The following is an 18,765-nucleotide window of genomic DNA, read 5'->3' on the forward strand; positions in this document are numbered from 1 at the left end:
AAACAGAGTGAGAGGGAATTATTAAGGTGTTTGGCAGTTTTGAAAGTGAATGAATGGTCAGGCCTGGATGTACTGGAGTCAGTTCAGAGAAGGTTCACTGGGCTGATTCCTGGGATGAAGGGGTTGTCCTATGAGGAATGGTTGACCAGGTTGGGCCTGTACACATTGGAGTTTAGAAGAATGAGAGGTAATCTTATTGAAACATACAAGATTCTGAGGGGACTTTACAGGGCGGATGCTGGGAGGATGTTCCACTTGTGGGGGAGTCTGGAACTAGGGGGCACAGTTTAAAAATAAAGAGTCTCCCATTTATGACAAAGATGAGGAGGAATTTTTTTCTCTCAGCGGTTGGTTAGACTCTGGAATTCTCTTCCCCAGAGAGCAGTGGAGGTTGTGTCATTGAATATATTCAAGGCTCAGTTAGACAGATTTATGAGCAACAAGGGAGTCAAAGGTTATGGGGGATAGGCAAGAAAATGGAGTTAAGGCCACTATCAGATCAGTCATGATCTTATTGAATGGCAGAGCAGGCCCAAGGGGCTGAATGGCCTCCTCCTACTCCTATTTCTTATGATCTTGTGTATAAAATGGAGGGTGTTCTCACCAGATGTGTAAAATGGAGGGCGGGGCCACATACACCTCTCACATTTTAAACCAATTTTTATAACAGACACAAGGCCATGTGTAAGATGGGGTCTAGTGCAGTCCTAACTAGTGCATTGATAACTGAGGCTAGTGTAAAAGGTAGCGAGGGTGCAGAATTTTTCAAATGCATTCAGGGAACTATTTTAGGCCAGTACGTAGCAAGGCCAACAAGAGATGGGTCAGTTCTACACTTAGTTTTCGGGAATGAAGCTGGGCCGCTGGAAGGCAAGTTAGAAAAAGTGGACTGGGAAAAGCTACTTGAAGGTAAATCAGTGTCAGAGCAGTGAGAGTGAATCATTTCATCTTGGAGGATTTATTATTCCAGATTTATTCTTTATTTTCAGAGAAATTCAAATTCACAAAAGACATTCACCTTCCGACTGTTGACTGACTGTCTCAGCTTTTGCATTTTAGAACAAAGAACAAAGAACAGTACAGCACAGGAACAGGCCATTCGGCCCTCCAAGCCTGCGCTGATCTTGATGCCTGCCTAAACTAAAACCTTCTGCACTTCCGGGGACCATATCCCTCTATTCCCATCCTATTCATGTGTTTGTCAAGATGCCTCTTAAACGTCGCTATCGTATATTGTCCCCAATCTTTTTCTTTCATGTGTCTAATGTTAGTCAGACATTGTGAACCACTTCAATCTCTCAGGACATCTACTGTAAAGACCTTCAGTTGTGTGTATCTGCAAGGGACTCAATCCACAATCGAATTCACAGCATATTCAATCAAACAAAATCTTCAACTTCATTCAAACACCCCGATATCCTGTCTCTGCACAGATAACTGACAGTTCCACAATGCAGGAATGTCTGAATTGAAAGAAAGAAACGTCAGCTGTATTTTAAACATTGAGACTGAAATATTTCAGGAGCCTACTCAACCAAGAAGTATTCAGAGAAAAGTCAGGATAGGTATTGAAAGAGAAAGAGAGTGAGCGAAATGGAAAGACAGAGAGACAGAGAGACTGCCTGCTCCTGTATGTGTAACGTACTGTGGGTAGAACGTCAAGTCTCTCTGTTCCTGTACCCATTTTAACATTGTACCATTTAGTTTATATTGCCTGTCCCACAGTCTTCCTTCTAAAATCCATCACTTCACATTTCTCAGCATTGAAGTTAACCAGCCGTGTGTCTGTCCAATTCACCAGACTGCCAATAGCTTCCTGAAGTCTGCTACTATTCTCTTCTCTCTTTACTACATTTCCAAAGTTTTGTGTTATAGAAACAGAGAAAAATAGGAGCAGGAGTAGGCCGTTCAGCCCTTCGAGCCTGCTCCGTCATTCAATATCATCATGGCTTATCATCCAAACTCAGTAACCTCTTCCCGCTTTCTCCCTGTATCCCTTGATCTCATTAGCCCTGAGATCTATATCTAACTCTTTCTTGAATATATTTAATGATTTGGCCTCAACTGCTTTCTGTGGTAGAGAATTCTACAGGTTCATCACTCTCTGGGTGAAGATATCTCTCTGCATCTCAATCCTAAATGGCTTACACCTTATCCTTAGACTGTGACCCCTGGTCATGGACTCCCCCCGCCATCGGGAACATCCTTCCTGTATCTAGTCTGTCCAGTCCTGTTAGAATTTTGCAGGTTTCTATGAGATCCCCTCTCATTCTTCTAAACTTTAACGAATACAAGCCTAATCAACCCAATCTCTCTTCATACGTTAGTCCCAGGAATCAGTCTAGTAAACCTTCTTTACACTCCCTCCAGAGCAAGAACATCCTTCCTCAGATAAGGAGACCAAAACTGCACACAATCCTCCAGATGTGGTCTCACCAAGGCCTTGTATAATTGCAGCAAGACATCCTCGCTCCTGTACTCGAATCCTCTCGCTATGAAGGCCAACATACCATTTGCCTTCTTAACTGCCTGCTGCACCTGCATGCTTACCTTCAGCGATGGTGCACAAGGACACACAGGTCTCGCTGCACCTCCCCCTTTCCCAATTTATCGCTGTTCAGATAATAATCTGCCTTTCTGTTTTTGCCACCAAAGTGGATAACCTCACATTTATCCACATCTGCCATGTATTTGCCCACTCACTCAACCTGTCCAAATCACACTGGAGTTTCTCTGCATCCTCCTCACAGCTCACACTCCTTTGATGTTCTGCCCTGGAAACCCAAGTCAGGTCATTAATATACATCAGCAAGAGCAGTGGTTCCATACAAACCTCTGGGGGACATCACTCTATACCTCCCTCCAGTCTGAAACAACCGTTCACCACTACTCTCTGTGTTCTGTCTCTTGGTCAATGTTAGATACAGAAGTGAGGGAGGCATAGAGAGAGACAGAGAGAGGGTGGGATAGAGAGGTGAGACATCAAAGAGAGTGAGACAGAGTGAGAGAGAGACACAGCAAGGGAGACAGAGAGAGGTAGAGAGGGAGCGAGACAGAAGCATGGAGTGATCGAGTGACAGAAACAGACAGAGGGAGAGGGAGAGAGAGAGAGAGACAGAAAGAGGATGCGAGAGAGGAAGAGAGGGAGAGAGAGACAGAGCAAGAGGGACAGACAGGCATGGAGTGAGACAGTAACAGAAACAGAGAGAGGGAGAGCGCGATAGAGGGCGAGCGAGAGGGAAAAGAGAGGGAGAGAGAGACGGAACAGGGAGAGAGAGAGACAGAGCAGGGAGACAGGCAGGCATGGAGTGAGAGAGTGACAGAAACAGAGAGAGGGAGGGAAAGAGAGAGAGAGAGATGGAGACAAGGAGACAGAGTGAGATGGAGAGAGAGACAGAGAGGGAGGGATGGAGGGAGAGACAAAGAGGAGACATCGAGACAGAGAGAGGGAGGGAGAGATAAACAGAGAGACAGAGAGAGGGAGACGAAGTGAGGGAGACATAGAGAGACAGAGAGCGGGAGACGAAGTGAGGGAGGCATAGAGAGACAGAGAGGGAGGCAGAGAGAGACAAAGGGGGAAAGAGAAAAAGAGAGATGTAGAGAGTGAGGGAGGGAGAGAGAGAGAGGGAGGCATAGAGAGACAGAGAGCGGGAGGGTGAGAGAGAGACATAGAGTGGGAGGGAGGGAGAGAGAGAGAGACAGAGAGGGATGGAATGGGAGACGAAGTGACGGGGGGTAGAGAGACAGACATACAGAGAGAGGGAGCAAGAAAGAGAGGGAGGGAGAGACATGTAGGGAGAGAGAGAGAGAGAAATAGAGGGAGGGGAGTGAAAGAAAGGCAGAGAGGGAGAAGAGAGCGAGACAGAGAGAGAGACAGAGACAGAGCAAGGGAGACAGAGAGAGTAAGAGAGGGCAGACAGAGGCTTGGAGTGAGAGAGCGACAGAAACAGAGAGAGGGAGGGAGAGAGAGAGAAAGCGAAAGGGAGAGAGAGAGACAGAGAGATGGTTTCCAGATTTCCAGCATCCACAAAATTTTGCCTCAGATAAAGGGACCCTGCACTGCCAGAACTGTCCCAAACTTTTAACCTGTCTGGACCCCTCATGACTTTGAACACAGAACACAGAACAAACCTAAAATGGCTGACTGATATTTGTGGTTTTCTACGTTCTGAGAGAGGAGAGAGAGTCAGACAGGCAGATAGAGAGAAAACACAGACCGAGAGGGTGAGTGAGACACAGAGAGTGATAGCAGTAATTTTGTCATAGAATATAGGAAGAGAAGGAGGCCATTTAGCCCTTCAACCCTGTTCTGTCATTAAACAAGCTCATGGCTGATCTGTGATCTAAGACCATATACCAGTCTTGGCCCCTTATCACTTAATACTTTTGGTGAACAATAATCTATCAAACTCAGATTTAAACATTAACAAGTGGCTCAGCATCAATTGCCGTTTGTGGAAGAGAGTTCCACTTGCTCCGGTACAGTTTGAGATTTAAAAAATCCTCCTTCCCCGTAAATCCCCTCAGCCTTTTCACTCAGCTCCCTCCAGACGGAATTGGCAACAAGACAGCAAGAAACAAACAGGAAACAGGGATTTCAGGAGAGAAAGGTTTCACCTGATGTTCTTGTCACAGGATTCTCTGTCATGGGAGAGGTCATCGCAGATCCTACAGAAATAAACAACTCATTAATATCAGACAGAGAATTGGAGTAAAATAGAGACCAGATCGGTGAAAGCTTTCAGTCTGTCATAAAAAGTGAAATGGTTAAACAATGTTGTTATGGGAGAGGCCTGGCCTCCATTTGACTCCATTCAGATGGACGGATGGATATTAATATAAATAAAGATATATATTTGTCTCGGTTGGAGATGGAATCATTTCTGGTCGTGAGAATGTCTTCAGTCTTGTTACTAGCTATCAGCCGCTGTATACAATTTCTAATTGCTCTGGTTTGATGTGGGTAATATTTATGTTTGAAAGGATGGGGTGAATCTTATAACAATTGCCAGAGATGAAGTGGGATTGAGGGACTGGAGTAAAGGTCAGTAACAGTGCAATTCACTTTACACGACTGAGTAACAAACTCTGTTGTGTTAAAGTTTAATAAATCACACTTGTGTTGCACTGTGACAATTGTTAGCAGTTTTTTTTAACAATAGGGATTGTTTTACTCACAGGATTTTCGATTGTATTTTCCTTTATTGGCCGATGTATAGAATATAAGAGCAGGGAGGTTATGCTGGAACTGCATAAAACACTAGTTAGACCACAGCTAGAGTACTGCATACAGTTCTGGTCAGCACATTACAGGAAGGATGTGATTGTAGGAGAGAGGATACAGAGGAGATTTATAGAGGATGTTGTCAGGAATGAAGAATTTTAGCTATGAGGAAAGATTGGACAGGCTGGAGTTATTTTTTTTGGAACAGAGGAGGCTGAGGGGAGATTTAATGGAGGTGTATAAAATTGTGAAGAGCCTAGATACAGTGGATAGGAAGGGCCTATGGAGAACAACCCAAGCTCTCCAATCTATCCATATATCTGAAAGAACTGAAATAAAGACAGAGAGAGAGAGAAAGAGGGACAGAGAGAGAGCGAGAGAGATAGAGAGGGGGCGGGAGGGGGAGAAAGAGAGAGCGAGTGGGAGGGAGAGAGGGAGGGCAAGTGAGAGAGTGGGAGGGAGGGAGAGAGAAACGGGGAGAGAGAGACTGGTGGAGAGAGAGAGAGAGAGACCGACTGAGGGGGGTGGGGGAAGAGAGAGAGAGAGAGAGAGACTGGCTGAGGGACAGAGAGAGAGACCGGGTGAAGGAGAGGGTGAAGAATAAAATATCCCAAAGGGATGGAACAAGTTTGAGGGGCCGAACGGCCTCCTCCTATCTTCCTAAGGGCTTTACTAATATTACAAGGTCGTGATGATAATTTTGAATAAATAAAATGGAATTAATTGACAATAGTTTCTCCTTTAAGATTACTGATCCTATCACCTCCTAATGTGTTATAGTACTCTATGATTCGATGGTCCTGTTCTGAGAGAGAGAGAGAATGAGATGGGGTAAGAGAGAGAGAGAGAGATGGGGTGAGGGAGAGACAGAGAGAGAGATGGGTTTGGGAGAGAGAGAGAAAGAAAGATACAGAGATGGGGTGATAGAGAGAGAGACGGGGTGAGAGAGAGATAGACAGAGACAGGGTGAGGGAGGGAGAGAGACAGGTAAGGACGATAGAGAGAGACTGGCTGAGGGACAGAGAGAGACACACACAGTAAGGGAGAGGGTGAGGAATAAAATATCTCAAAGAGATAGGACGGGCTCGAGGGGCCGAATGGCCTCCTCCTCTCTTCCTAAGGGCTTTATTAATATTAAATACTGAACTAAACAAGGTCATGATGATAATTTTTAGCAAATTAAATGGAATTAACTAACAATAGTTTCTCCTTTAAAATTATTAATCCGAATTCACAATTTTACTTGTGTGAATTTGGGTTGACAGATAATTTGCTGTTTATTAACATCACTGAGTAAATAAATATTTGAAGATTCAATGTCACTTTGTTCCCATCCTTGTTCAAACTCCTCCTGACTCACTCAAAGGTTTAAATCTGAGGAGCAGTTCTGGCGGTGCGGGGTCCCTTTAAGAGGTTGGGACTAACCCTCTCCCTGTTCCCCCTCGGGGTCACAACACTGGGTCAGGGGTCACAGACTGCACAGATACTGGCATTGACCCATAACCCCCTGACCCCCAGGAAAAGGAAAGTAAAACTTCTGGTCCCTGTGAAATCAGATTGACAGTAAATTTAAACCCCAAGAGTGAAATATGAAAGGATAAAAAGAGAGATTTTGATGTTTGTAAAAACATTATTTACACAGAGGGAAGTGTTTGTGTTTACCTGTCTAAGTTGGTCAATGTGAATATATGTGTCTCGGTGTGGGTTTCTCTCTCTCTCTCGGTCAGTGGGAATGGTGTCCCCATCTCACTGCAGTTACTGCCCCCTCTCACCATCTCCATCTGCTGGTGTCCCCATCTCACTGCAGTTACTGCCCCCTCTCACCATCTCCATCTGCTGGTGTCCCCATCTCACCGCAGTTACTGCCCCCTCTCACCATCCCCATCTCCCTGTGTCCTTGTCTCACTGCAGTTACTGCCCCCTCTCACCATCTCCATCTGCTGGTGTCCCCATCTCACCGCAGTTACTGCCCCCTCTCACCATCTCCATCTGCTGGTGTCCCCATCTCACTGCAGTTACTGCCCCCTCTCACCATCTCCATCTGCTGGTGTCCCCGTCTCACTGCAGTTACTGACCCCTCTCACCACCTCCATCTGCTGGTGTCCCCATCTCACTGCAGTTACTGCCCCCTCTCACCATCTCCATCTGCTGGTGTCCCCGTCTCACTGCAGTTACTGCACCCTCTCACCATCTCCATCTGCTGGTGTCCCCGTCTCACTGCAGTTACTGCCCCCTCTCACCATCTCCATCTGCTGGTGTCCCCGTCTCACTGCAGTTACTGCTCCCTCTCACCATCTCCATCTGCTGGTGTCCCCGTCTCACTGCAGTTACTGCCCCCTCTCACCATCTCCATCTCCCGGTGTCCTTGTCTCACTGCAGTTACTGCCCCCTCTCACCATCTCCATCTGCTGGTGCACCCGTCTCACTGCAGTTACTGCCCCCTCTCACCTTCTCCATCTGCTGGTGTCCTTGTCTCACTGCAGTTACTGCCCCTCTCACCATCTCCATCTACTGGTGTCCTTGTCTCACTGCAGTTACTGCCCCCTCTCACCTTCTCCATCTGCTGGTGTACCCGTCTCACTGCAGTTACTGCCCCCTCTCACCATCTCCATCTCCTGGTGTCCTTGTCTCACTGCAGTTACTGCCCCCTCTCACCATCTCCATCTGCTGGTGTCCCTGTCTCACTGCAGTTACTGCCCCCTCTCACCATCTCCATCTCCCGGTGTCCCTCTCTCACAGCAGTTACTGCCCCCTCTCACCATCTCCATCTCCTGGTGTCCTTGTCTCACTGCAGTTACTGCCCCCTCTCACCATCTCCACCTGCTGGTGACCCCATCTCACTGCAGTTACTGCCCCCTCTCACCATCTCCATCTCCCGGTGTCCTTGGCTCACTGCAGTTGCTGCCCCCTCTCACCATCTCCATCTGCTGGTGTCCTTGTCTCACTGCAGTTACTGCCCCCCTCACCATCTCCATCTGCTGGTGTCCCTCTCTCACTGCAGTTACTGCCCCCTCTCACCATCTCCATCTGCTGGTGTCCTTGTCTCACTGCAGTTACTGCCCCCCTCACCATCTCCATCTGCTGGTGTCCCTCTCTCATTGCAGTTACTGCCCTGTCTCACCATCTCCATCTCCTGGTGTCCTTGTCTCACTGCAGTTACTGCCCCTCTTCATCGTCATTACAAGCAGGCAATGATCTGAATTAATGGCTGTACTTGGGCAAGTGAAGGCTTTCTTGATGTTGTTCTTGTTTCTTTCACTGATCATCAGAAAATCGAAAAGCAAAATACTGCGGATGCTGGAAATCTGAAATAAAAACAAGAAATGCTGGAACCACTCAGCAGGTCTGGCAGCATCTGTGGAAAGAGAAGCAGAGTTAACGTTTCGGGTCAGTGACCCTTCTTCTAAATTATTGATGTTGAGTCTAAACAACTCTTTCATGCAGATGTCTATTTTACCACTCTGGTCGGGTGTCCTCACATTCCATTTTTCGCTGTTCAAAACTTCTTGTCTGGGTTTGAGAGTACCTCAACATTAACACCTCCAGTACTGCCCACCTCAACATTCAACCCGCTGAGAAATAAAAAGTCACCTCAATATCAAATTCCCTCAGTGAAACCCCGCCTTAACATCGGACCCTCCCAGTAATGTCCGCCTCAACATTCAACTCGGGTCCTGGGCCCTGTCCCAGCTCCTGCCACTCACCAGTCCTTTCCACTCCTCTGTCATCGCCACACCCTTGCTTCCACTGCTCCTCGGGTATCGCTGCTTGCTGGCTCCCGCTACTCCCCAGCCATTGCTGCTCTCTGTCTCCTGGCGCTCCTCGGCTCTAATAGATCATGTTTCATGAATCAAACTCCTCTGCCATTCGTCGACTCTCCATGCCACCTCCTTCCAAGTCAACATATAAATTTTTCTGGTTCCCTCTATTTCTTGTTTCCGTCCATGTCTTTTAATGAGTGTTAATTATTTCGCACACCTCTAAAAACTGTTGGTTATGTCAGCTCAATGTTTTTTTTACAAACAGTCCCATACACTTTGCCATTTATTTAAACGTTTTTAAAATGTTTTGGAAAATTAAAAAAAATCAACGTTTATAAAAGTTTTACTCACCAGTTTTAAGCGAAAAAGGACTTAATAGGTTAGGTAAACACTACTCACCTTCCTGTCAGCTCCAGGTAACTTTTGGGACATGCCTTATGCTGCTGTTAGTTTTGGCTGATTCCGTGAGCCTGTCTCCTCTTCACTCCTGTACGTGCTCTAACATTTACAATTACATTGAACTATGCTGGAGAGATCTGGTGGGACCCACATCCTGAGGAAATCATCTGGGAATCCCATTAAAATTTTCACCTAGATCATAAAGTTCGGGAAGTTGACATTTTTGGTCGAGGTCAGCGGCAAGCACAGTAACTTCACTGCTGACTGCAAAATAGGGGCCAGAGAATCAATCGGAACAGCATTCCACCCATCACTGTCTGTGCTGACTCTTTCAAAGAATGATCTGTGATGTGGAGCAAACTTTGTGGTCCGTGCATGGCATCTGGTCATGTAACTTGTACACAATTTATTTTCTCTATTTCTCTCCTTTGTGCACCGCAGACTGGGCTACAGATTCATGGAGGTCTTATTTCTATAAGTTAATTTGTTGTTATATACTTCTTAAAACGTAGACTCCCTTTTTGGCAACCTGTGGCTTTGAACACTTTTGAAGGAGGTTTTGACACACTGCCAATGAGTCCCACTCTCCTGCTCTTCCCCGACATTGCTGCAATGTTTTCCGCTAGAAGTATATATCCTGTTCCCTTTTGAAAGTTCCGACAGAATCAGCTGTGACCAGATTTTTCAGACAAAATATTTGAGATAACAACGACTTTTCTTTTGCTGATAGTGACATCAAAGTGATATTCAGTGTCGAGGTTGATCTCTCAGAATGTTGGAGATATGGGATTAGCTGGGAGATTTCTCCTGAATTCACCACAACTTTCAGGGAGAGCGGTTTGATCCGGAGAAAGTGGGCCTCTTTGAAGAAATTGAGAGCTTCCATCCAGCCAATCTTGATGTTGAGAGTTTAGTGCAGAACTTCTTGAAAACAATGTTCAGAGGAAACTGCCTTCATTCCACTTATGGGGATATGAGGACAGATGACCAACAGATTGGTCAATGAGATATGCTTTAAGGAGCATCTTAAATTATGAGAAAGAGACAGCGAGGTTTGGGCCCAAAACACTGAAGGAATAGCAGCCAATAGCGGCAGGAAGAAGTGGGAGATGCTGTAGAGGCCAAAGAAGGAGCAATGGAAAGTTCTGGAAGGGTCACATTTTTTTTCTATCCCCTCAAAATGTGCTGGAAAACAGAAACATTTCTCTCTGAATCCTGAAAAAACCCAGGCTCTATCGAATAGATAGTAGATAACATCTCTCATACTTCTGGCTTTCCAAATATGTTTGAATAATTTGGACATTCACAGACAAAACATTCAACAATCACTCCAATTTTCAGTAATTTTGACTTTTTAATTTTAAAAGTACCCAGCATTTCCCTCTCACAATTTCAAAGCCACATTCCTTACTCCTGCTAATACATTTTCACCATTTTATATTTTTTTATGTTTCTGTTCCAACAATACTATTAATTCCGCTCTCTAGTCTCGGATCCGAATATTCCCGCTCACCCATCCAGTCAGAAAGGCTGATGGTCCTTCAATGGCTTCATGGATTTTTCCTGTAAATCCATTTTTGGTGATCAGTTCAGATCGCAGCCATCCCTTCCCTTCCCTTCCCCCTCAACTCACTTTCGTGCCTGAACAACGTGCCTTTCCTCCTGCACCAGCACTGCTACCACACCTGCCTTATATTTCCATCCATAGACAGCGCAGTGGGAAACAATCTCGAAATCACCACCATGATGTCTTGTTTTAGTTTACAGCTCAGGCCCTAATATTCCCCTTATAAATGTATTTCTATCTGTATTATTGGTTCTGACCATGACTAGAGTCTGCTCTCATTTTCATCAAACAGATGATGCCACACGTTCCAGGATATTCTTTCCTCTGGCACCAGTGAGACCGTTTTCCATTCAGGTCCTGCTGCTGTCTGCAAATCTGTTTCTCTATCCCCCCGGGAGAGAATTTACCAGCTCTATTGCTCTGATATTCTTATGTCCCTTTTGCTTCGCTTCTCACCCCACGCCACTCGAAATGGTCCCCTGACCCATGGTGCTACGCTGTCGCTCAGGAAGATCCATCTCTATCCACCTTTCAGTCCCAAATGCCAGGTGTCTATTGGACAGTTCCAGTACTCAAGGACTCCCTCCACCTGTGACTGCAATACCCCTATCGGTGGTCACGAAGTCCCTCTTTCTACTCATCCTCTGTCCTGTTCACTTTGAATCTTGCCCTCTGCTTGAACCTTCAGCCATGGCAGGAACAGACTTTCCCAGATTCTGATGCTATTTAACAAGGAAAAGCCGGTATTTAACATTGTTGTAGAAAGTTACACATTTATCTTGACAGTTGTTAGTGGGATAGTTTGCAGCACCTGTTCCTACTTTAACAAATCAAAACCTGTCAACCCAGATATTTGCACTTTATTGAAATACAAGCAGAAACATTAGTTTTTATTGTTGCAAAGAACCCATACATAGTATCAGGCACACGGAATTTCCTGTGCACTAAATCCAAGTATTCTCCTAAAACATGGAGATTCTGTTGGAAGAAAGGTGTTTTTTGTTGTCCTGAAAGATAAAGTCTGTGAAATCGGACAAATCTTTCATTCCCTCCTTTATCTCCTGACTAAGCAATTACCTGGGGTGGGATGAGGGAGGCGTGGTGTTTACATCCCAGTGTAGGTATAAGGATGTTTGATGTCTGACTTGGTTTGAATTTAACCCAGTTCGGATCAAAATGAATTTCATTTATCAACCATCGATTTGGTTATCCTCAAGCTGCTGAGTGAGTCAGTTAACTATTTCTTACAAATCGGCAAGGAAGAATGTAAACCTGACGTCATGCACTGACCAAATTGAACTCTTACAAATCACAAACTAAAGTTAAAGCTGGGAACAGAGGTGATTTATAGACATTAAAACATGGAAACAGAGTTAGCGAGCAATTGAGTAGCAAAACACCAAAGGGTAAAGTTACTGAACTAAATCGTAAAGATTTCCCTAGCAATTAGTATATCACGTTGGATAAGGATGATGTAGGTGGAGAGATCAGGAAGGGGGATTGTGATATACCTGACCATATTAACATTGAAAGGGAGGAAGTATTAGATGTTTTAGCGGGCTTAAAAGTGGATAAATCCCCAGGCCCAGATGAGATGTATCCCAGGTTGTTATGTGAGGCAAAGGAGGTGATGACAGGGGCTCGAACACAAATTTTCAGATCCTCTCTGACCATCGGAGAGGTGCCAGAGGATTGGAGAACAGTGAATATGGTACCATTATTCAAGAATTGTAGCAGGGACAGACCAGGTAATTACAGTCCGGTAAGTCTAACATCAGTGGTGCAGTGACGGGGTACATTTAAAGTGATTGATAGAAAAATTAGAGGGGACATGAGGAAAAACATTTTCACCCAGAGGGGTCTGGAACTCACTGCCTGAAAGGGTAGTTGAGGCAGCGACCCTTAATTCATTCAGAAGGAGTCAGGATATGCAGCTCAAATACTGTAATTTGCAGGGCTATGGATCAAATGCTGGAAGGTGAGATTAGAATAGGTGGATCGTTTTTCGGCCGGCACAGACACGATGGACCAAGTGGCCTCTTTCTGTGCCTTAATCTTTCTATGATTTCTAGCTTTCATATGCTATGCAATGTCCGACAACATTTATGCCACGACCAGCTAAGTTAATCACCAAACATATATACTGCTTCCCTCCGGTCCCCAAGCTCTTTGTGAAATGCTGGTCTACCCCTCAATCATCCAGAACATCCGCTCCCTTTTGTAGAGCAGCTTTCCATTCAAGCGCAGGAGATGTAACACCTGACCTTTCACCTCCTCCATTCCCACTGACCAAAGCCCCAAACAATTCTTCTCGGTGATAAAGGGACTTGCTTCTACTTCTTACAATTTAGCAGCAGCATTCACTGGTCACGATGGTATCTCCTGGGCATTGGGAGAGGAGGAAACATAGAATTAGTGATTGCTTTGCTTGACTCTTCTGTTCAGTCTGCAAGCATAACCCTGAGGTTCCGTTGACTTTTCACTTTAATTCTATCTCCCGCTCTACCCTCGACCTCGTACACTCTTCCACTGAAACACAATGTGGAACAGCAGTGGATCTTTCGATTACACATTTTATAGCCTGTCGAACACAATACTGAGATTAAAAGCTTCATATTATAACTATTGCTCTCACCTTCTTGGACGGCTGGTGCTGGTAATGGAAGATGCCTGAACCAGAGCCACTGGGAGTGGAAGGATTGTGGGCTGGTGCTTGGGGTGAGAATCCCCTATTGGTACACAGCTGCCAGGCTGGTCTATGCAACATTGTCTGTCACTTTTCAGGAACACTGGAGCCTTCTCCACTTTGCCAGATTTTCCGCTCCCCTCCCGCCCTGTTTTTCTGATGGAACCATTTACACCTCCTCTGGATCCATCCTGTTTTTAAATTTCCCATATGCTTTGCACCATCATCCCTTTTGTCATTAAATCACTCCTGCCCTCCACCCAATCACAGACCTGTCCCTTTTTTCCCTCCCCTTTATCTCACTTTTCCCTGGCTCTGTGATAACTTTAAAACTGTTAATCTCTTACATCTTTCAATGCTGATAAAAGACCATCTGCCTGAAACGTTGACTCTGTTTCTCTCTCTCCACAGAATCTGCCTGACATGCTGAGTGTTTCCAACATTCTCCTATTTTATCAGATTTTCAGTATTTATATATTTTTTTCTCCGATGCTTAGGCCTAGATATTAACAGCGGTGAGTGACATCGTTGGGGAACAGAGTTTGAACTCCACAGACTGCCTCTTTTACCCTTGACAGTTCCCCACCTGAAGTGAGCCTGAGTGACAGGCTTGGCTTCCAGCCGGGTAGGGAGGACAGTGGAACAGGCCCCAGGACCAGGGCCGTCCAAATACTCACCCCGGGGTATGGGGGAATCTGCCTAATATTGGGGAGGGTGTGGCTGGTGTCCAATCACTAACTGCAATGGGAAGAGAGTGGAGACATCTCCAATCGTTGAGCTGTCAAGGTCGGGAGGGTTAGCCTATCCTGGAGAGTGATCTGAGCCTGGAGACAGGAAGGGTAATGGGGAGTGTTTGATTCTCAACCACGGGGAGTGGGTCTCATATCCTGGAGTGTGACCTGAATCTGACATGGTGAAGGGAAAGGGGAGAGGTAGAGAAAATGTCTGATCCACAACCTTGGGTAGGGTTCTCCAATCCTGGAGTGTGGTCTGATTCTGGGGAGGTGGAGGGGGTGGTGGGACTGTCTGAACCAAGACTCGATGTGTAGTCTTGATCCTTTGGGTGACCGATTTTGGGGGGGTGGTGATCTGATCCCGGGGGTGTTTAAATGCCATAAGGTGATCCAATCCTTTGGGGGCATCTGATGTAGGAGGGTCCAATCCTGGGGTGGTCCAATCCTGGTAGTGGGTAGTGGGATCTGATGTGTTGCTCCCGGGGGAGTGTCGGACCCGGGTGCGGAATGGTTCCGAATGCCATTACCTTTGTGTGGAATGGGGTATAACAGGGAAACATGGCCAGTCATAGTAAAAACTGGAAAACAGTTAAAATCAGATACCTCCAGCCTCATTGAAGTGGTGAAACTGCCAATAAGCATTCTGGTAGTGGTTGTCTGCCCTAGCCCTCTCCCAACTCCGTTAATCCCAGTTGTGGGCAGGTGGGAAGTGGATTGGAGTTGAGCTTGAGATTTTTAAATTTCAACCTCTGAACCGCCTCCAACCCACCTGTTTTTGGTGCTAAAGTCCTGCTTTGGGTCTGACACGGAGAATATTTGATCAGTAATTTCCAGTCTTTTCTCCCTTCTCTCTCTGACAGTGAATCTACTGGCGATTGTGATCCTGTCCCGGGGAAAGTGTGGACTCTCCACCTGTCCCACTCTCTACCTGGTGGCCATGGCAACGGCGGATCTACTGATCATTATCACTCAGGTCATATTGTACAGGATCAGTTTTTATTATTTCCCGGGATCTTTCCTGGGCATCACCCCTGTGTGTACTGTTATCATTGTCCTGCTCCGTGCAGCCATTGACTGTTCTGTCTGGTTCACTGTTACTTTCACCTTTGATCGACATGTGGCCATTTGTTGCCAGAAGCTGAAAACAAAATATTGCACCAAGAAAACTGCGGCAGTGATTCGATCAACATACTGCATTCTGTTCTGTTTAAAAAATGTCCCATTCTACTTTACATATGAACCTGGAGACATAATTGACAGTGTACCATGGGGCTGTACTGCAAAGTCTAGCCTTTTTACTGAGCCCGGATGGGTGGGATTTGACTGGTTTACTACAGTTTTAACCCCTTTGCTACCATTCGCTTTAATTCTGTTGCTGAACGCTCTGACAGTCAGACACATTTTAGTCAGTCATATCCGTAAGGGGCTGAGGGTTCAGAGCAAGGGAGAGAAACACAGTGACCCAGAGATGGAGAGCAGAAGGAAGTCTGTGATTTTACTCTTCACCATTTCCAGCAGCTTTATACTTCTGTGGTTGGTGTATGTTATAGATTTATTTTATTATACCATAATCGGACCAGCTCCCGGGAGTTACAACGATTCTGAATATATATTTCAACAAGTCTGCTGGATGCTGATGAATTTAAGTTGCTGCACAAACGCATTCATTTATGGGATGACTCAGTCCAAGTTCAGGGAGCAGGTCAAGAACACGGTGAAATATCCACTGACATCAATTATTCAATGAATGAATAAACAATATAACTGAGAGCAACCCAGAAACAGATCCCAGTGTTTCCAGTCCATGAATATAACATTTATCCTCAATGGGCAAGTGGTGACTGACAGCTGGATGATCCTAAATACATTGCCCGGGTGCGTCACACACGCAAAAGAGCAGCAGTGAAGAGGAAAAGAGGTGACCCACAGCTCAAAATATACTGGCGGGGGTGGGTGAGGGGGGACCTCAGAAAGGGCAAAGGGGAGCAGGGCTGCAGACAACACGTGACTGACAACAGGATGGAATACACTTGCGGGTGGGGGAGGGGGGTGGGGTGCAGAATGGGCAGGGAGGTCACACATGCCAAAGAGCAGTGGGGCAGTCGGCAAGAGGTGTCCATTGGAGGAGCGGGCAGAAAGGGGTCGGAAGTGAGTCAGCGCGCCCTCTACAGTGCAGCAGGGCCAACAATAGACACAGACTCTCCTTCACCTGCATGATTCCATTCTCAGTTCCTCACATCTGCTTAGGAAACAAAATCTTTTCTTACAAAAGTAAAATGCTGCAGCTGCTGGAAATGCTCTCGTGTCAGTTGATTATTATTAATGGCTTTAATTTAGGGGACTCTTTATTGACTCCCTTCCATTCCTCCAAGCTAGACAATGCCATCACAGTCTATCTCTTTCCTCAAGTCAAACAGTGGTGTGTGTGGGGGTGCTTGGGGGATTCACAAGGTGCAAGAAATAGAGGAGTGCAGAGATCTAGGAGGGTTGAAGGGGCTGGAAGTGGTCAGAGATAAGGAGGATTGTGGGGCTGGAAGAGGTTACTGAGATATGGAGGATTGTATGGGCTGGAGAAGGTTACAGAGATATGAATGGGGAAGGTTAAAAAGATAGGCAAGGTGGTAGGGGCTGGAGGAAGTTACAGAAAAAGTGCTCGTTGGTGGCTGGGTTGGAGGAGGTTACAGAGATAGGGCGAAATGCAGGGTCTGGGGGAGGTCACACAGATAGGGACTATTGTACGACTGGAGGATGTTGTCGGGCTTGACGAGGTTAAAAACATGGGGGTGGGGGTAAGGTGGGCGAGGCCTCAGAGGGATTTGAAAACAAGGATGAATATTTTAAAATTGAGATGTTGTTGGACCAGGAGGGAATGTCGGTTCGTGAAGGCGGGGAGATGGGTGAACATGACCTGCTGTGAGGTAGGACATGGGGGAAGTAGAAAGGTGGAAAATGAGGGGTGGGGGGTGGCAATCAGGAGAACGTTGGATTTGGCAAGTTTGGAGATAACAAAGGCAGAGATGAGGATTTCAGCAGCAGATGAGCTGAGGCAAAGGAGGTGACGGGCAATATTCACCCACCAGCAAACACTGAGTGGTCCTGTGAGATTTAGACCACACATGAAGCCATTCCATAACCATATGTACAGACTCACAGACCTTGATTACATACTGCAGAATAATTCTCCACTCATCAGGGTCTGTGAAAAACATTAAATAAATAATATTCGTCTGTGGAAGCATTTCTTTCACTGTATTGTTTGATTCGCGGGATGTGGGCATTCCTTGCAATGCCGGCAATAATTGACCATCCTTACTTGCTCCTTGAGGAGATTGTGTTCTCTCTTAAACCAGCTGCTGTTCCTTCTGGCGAAGGAGCTCCCACAGTTGTTGGTTATTGAGGGAGTTCCAGGACCTGGCCTAGTTCTGCAGCCTTCCTTGGCCGCACAGTCTGTCAAAACTCCCTGTCTGCTTTCACAGAGTATGATTGGGCACTTGAATGAGGGAAGCTAAGGAAGAAATTGCCTGTAGGAAAGGTAACATTTTGTTTAATATCTATTTTAATCAAACAAAGCAATCTGATGGCTGTTGCTTGATGGCCACAAGCTCCCGATGGTGCTATTGAATAGATGGATACATTTGGTTCACTCCTGTGCCCTCCCAAATCCTCCTCGTCAACAATGGCGGCCATGGCAGGCATCGTCATCCCTCAGAGACCGCCATCTTTGTGAAGGGCAAAGACAAAAAATGATTTCAACAAATAAACTTTGAAATGGGACAGGATTAAAATATTACTTGCAGACCCCCACCTTCCACATGTTATCCCCTGTTCACTTGTGGCTCCCTATCCTTTTGTAAGAGGTGATACCTGCCTCAACCAAAAGCAGGTCCAACTCTCACTTGAGAGAATTCAGTGAATCGCTATCCACCGCATGAGAAAGCAGCCTGGTGCAAAGGTCCAATATTCTCTGTGAGATGAACCATCTCCTGACATCAAACCTAGACCTTGCCTTGTACAATTTCAAATTCTGACCCAGCGTCCGCTTGAACCTATTTATTTGGGACAAACTCAACTGGAACACAATATATTTCCTTCATCATCTTGTAAGAGGTGATCAACTCATCCCTAAATCTACCCTTCTCTGAACTGTTGATTTCTAACACTTTCCACGTATGTTGCGAACAAAGATGTTGAAATGCCAAGCATGAGCCCAAGCTTCCGGTTGTTTGTCATTTCAACATACACACCCTGCTCTCATGCCAACATTTCTGTCCTTGGACTGCTCCAGTGTTCCAGTGAACATCAGCACAAACTCGAAGAGCAGCACCTGATCTTTCGATTAGGCACTCTACAGCCTTGTGGACTGAGCATTGTGTTCAATAATTTCAGAGTACGGC

General features: G+C 45.9%; 1 protein-coding gene across 1 annotated transcript; it reads left to right on the top strand.

The window, feature by feature from the left end:
* Positions 1-15,308: 15,308 nt before the first annotated feature.
* On the top strand, positions 15,309-16,118 carry LOC137345193 (probable G-protein coupled receptor 139). Its single transcript, XM_068008656.1, has one exon. It carries the CDS (start codon positions 15,309-15,311, stop codon positions 16,116-16,118), a length of 810 nt encoding a protein of 269 aa, XP_067864757.1.
* Positions 16,119-18,765: the final 2,647 nt, after the last annotated feature.

This window comes from Heterodontus francisci, chromosome 28 (genome assembly GCF_036365525.1).
Source record: "Heterodontus francisci isolate sHetFra1 chromosome 28, sHetFra1.hap1, whole genome shotgun sequence".
In the NCBI taxonomy this organism is placed as follows: domain Eukaryota; kingdom Metazoa; phylum Chordata; class Chondrichthyes; order Heterodontiformes; family Heterodontidae; genus Heterodontus; species Heterodontus francisci.

Bases quoted from the DNA above. Each gene is read 5' to 3' on its own strand.
- LOC137345193 (XM_068008656.1), top strand. From the start codon at position 15,309: ATGGCAACGGCGGATCTACTGATCATTATCACTCAGGTCATATTGTAC.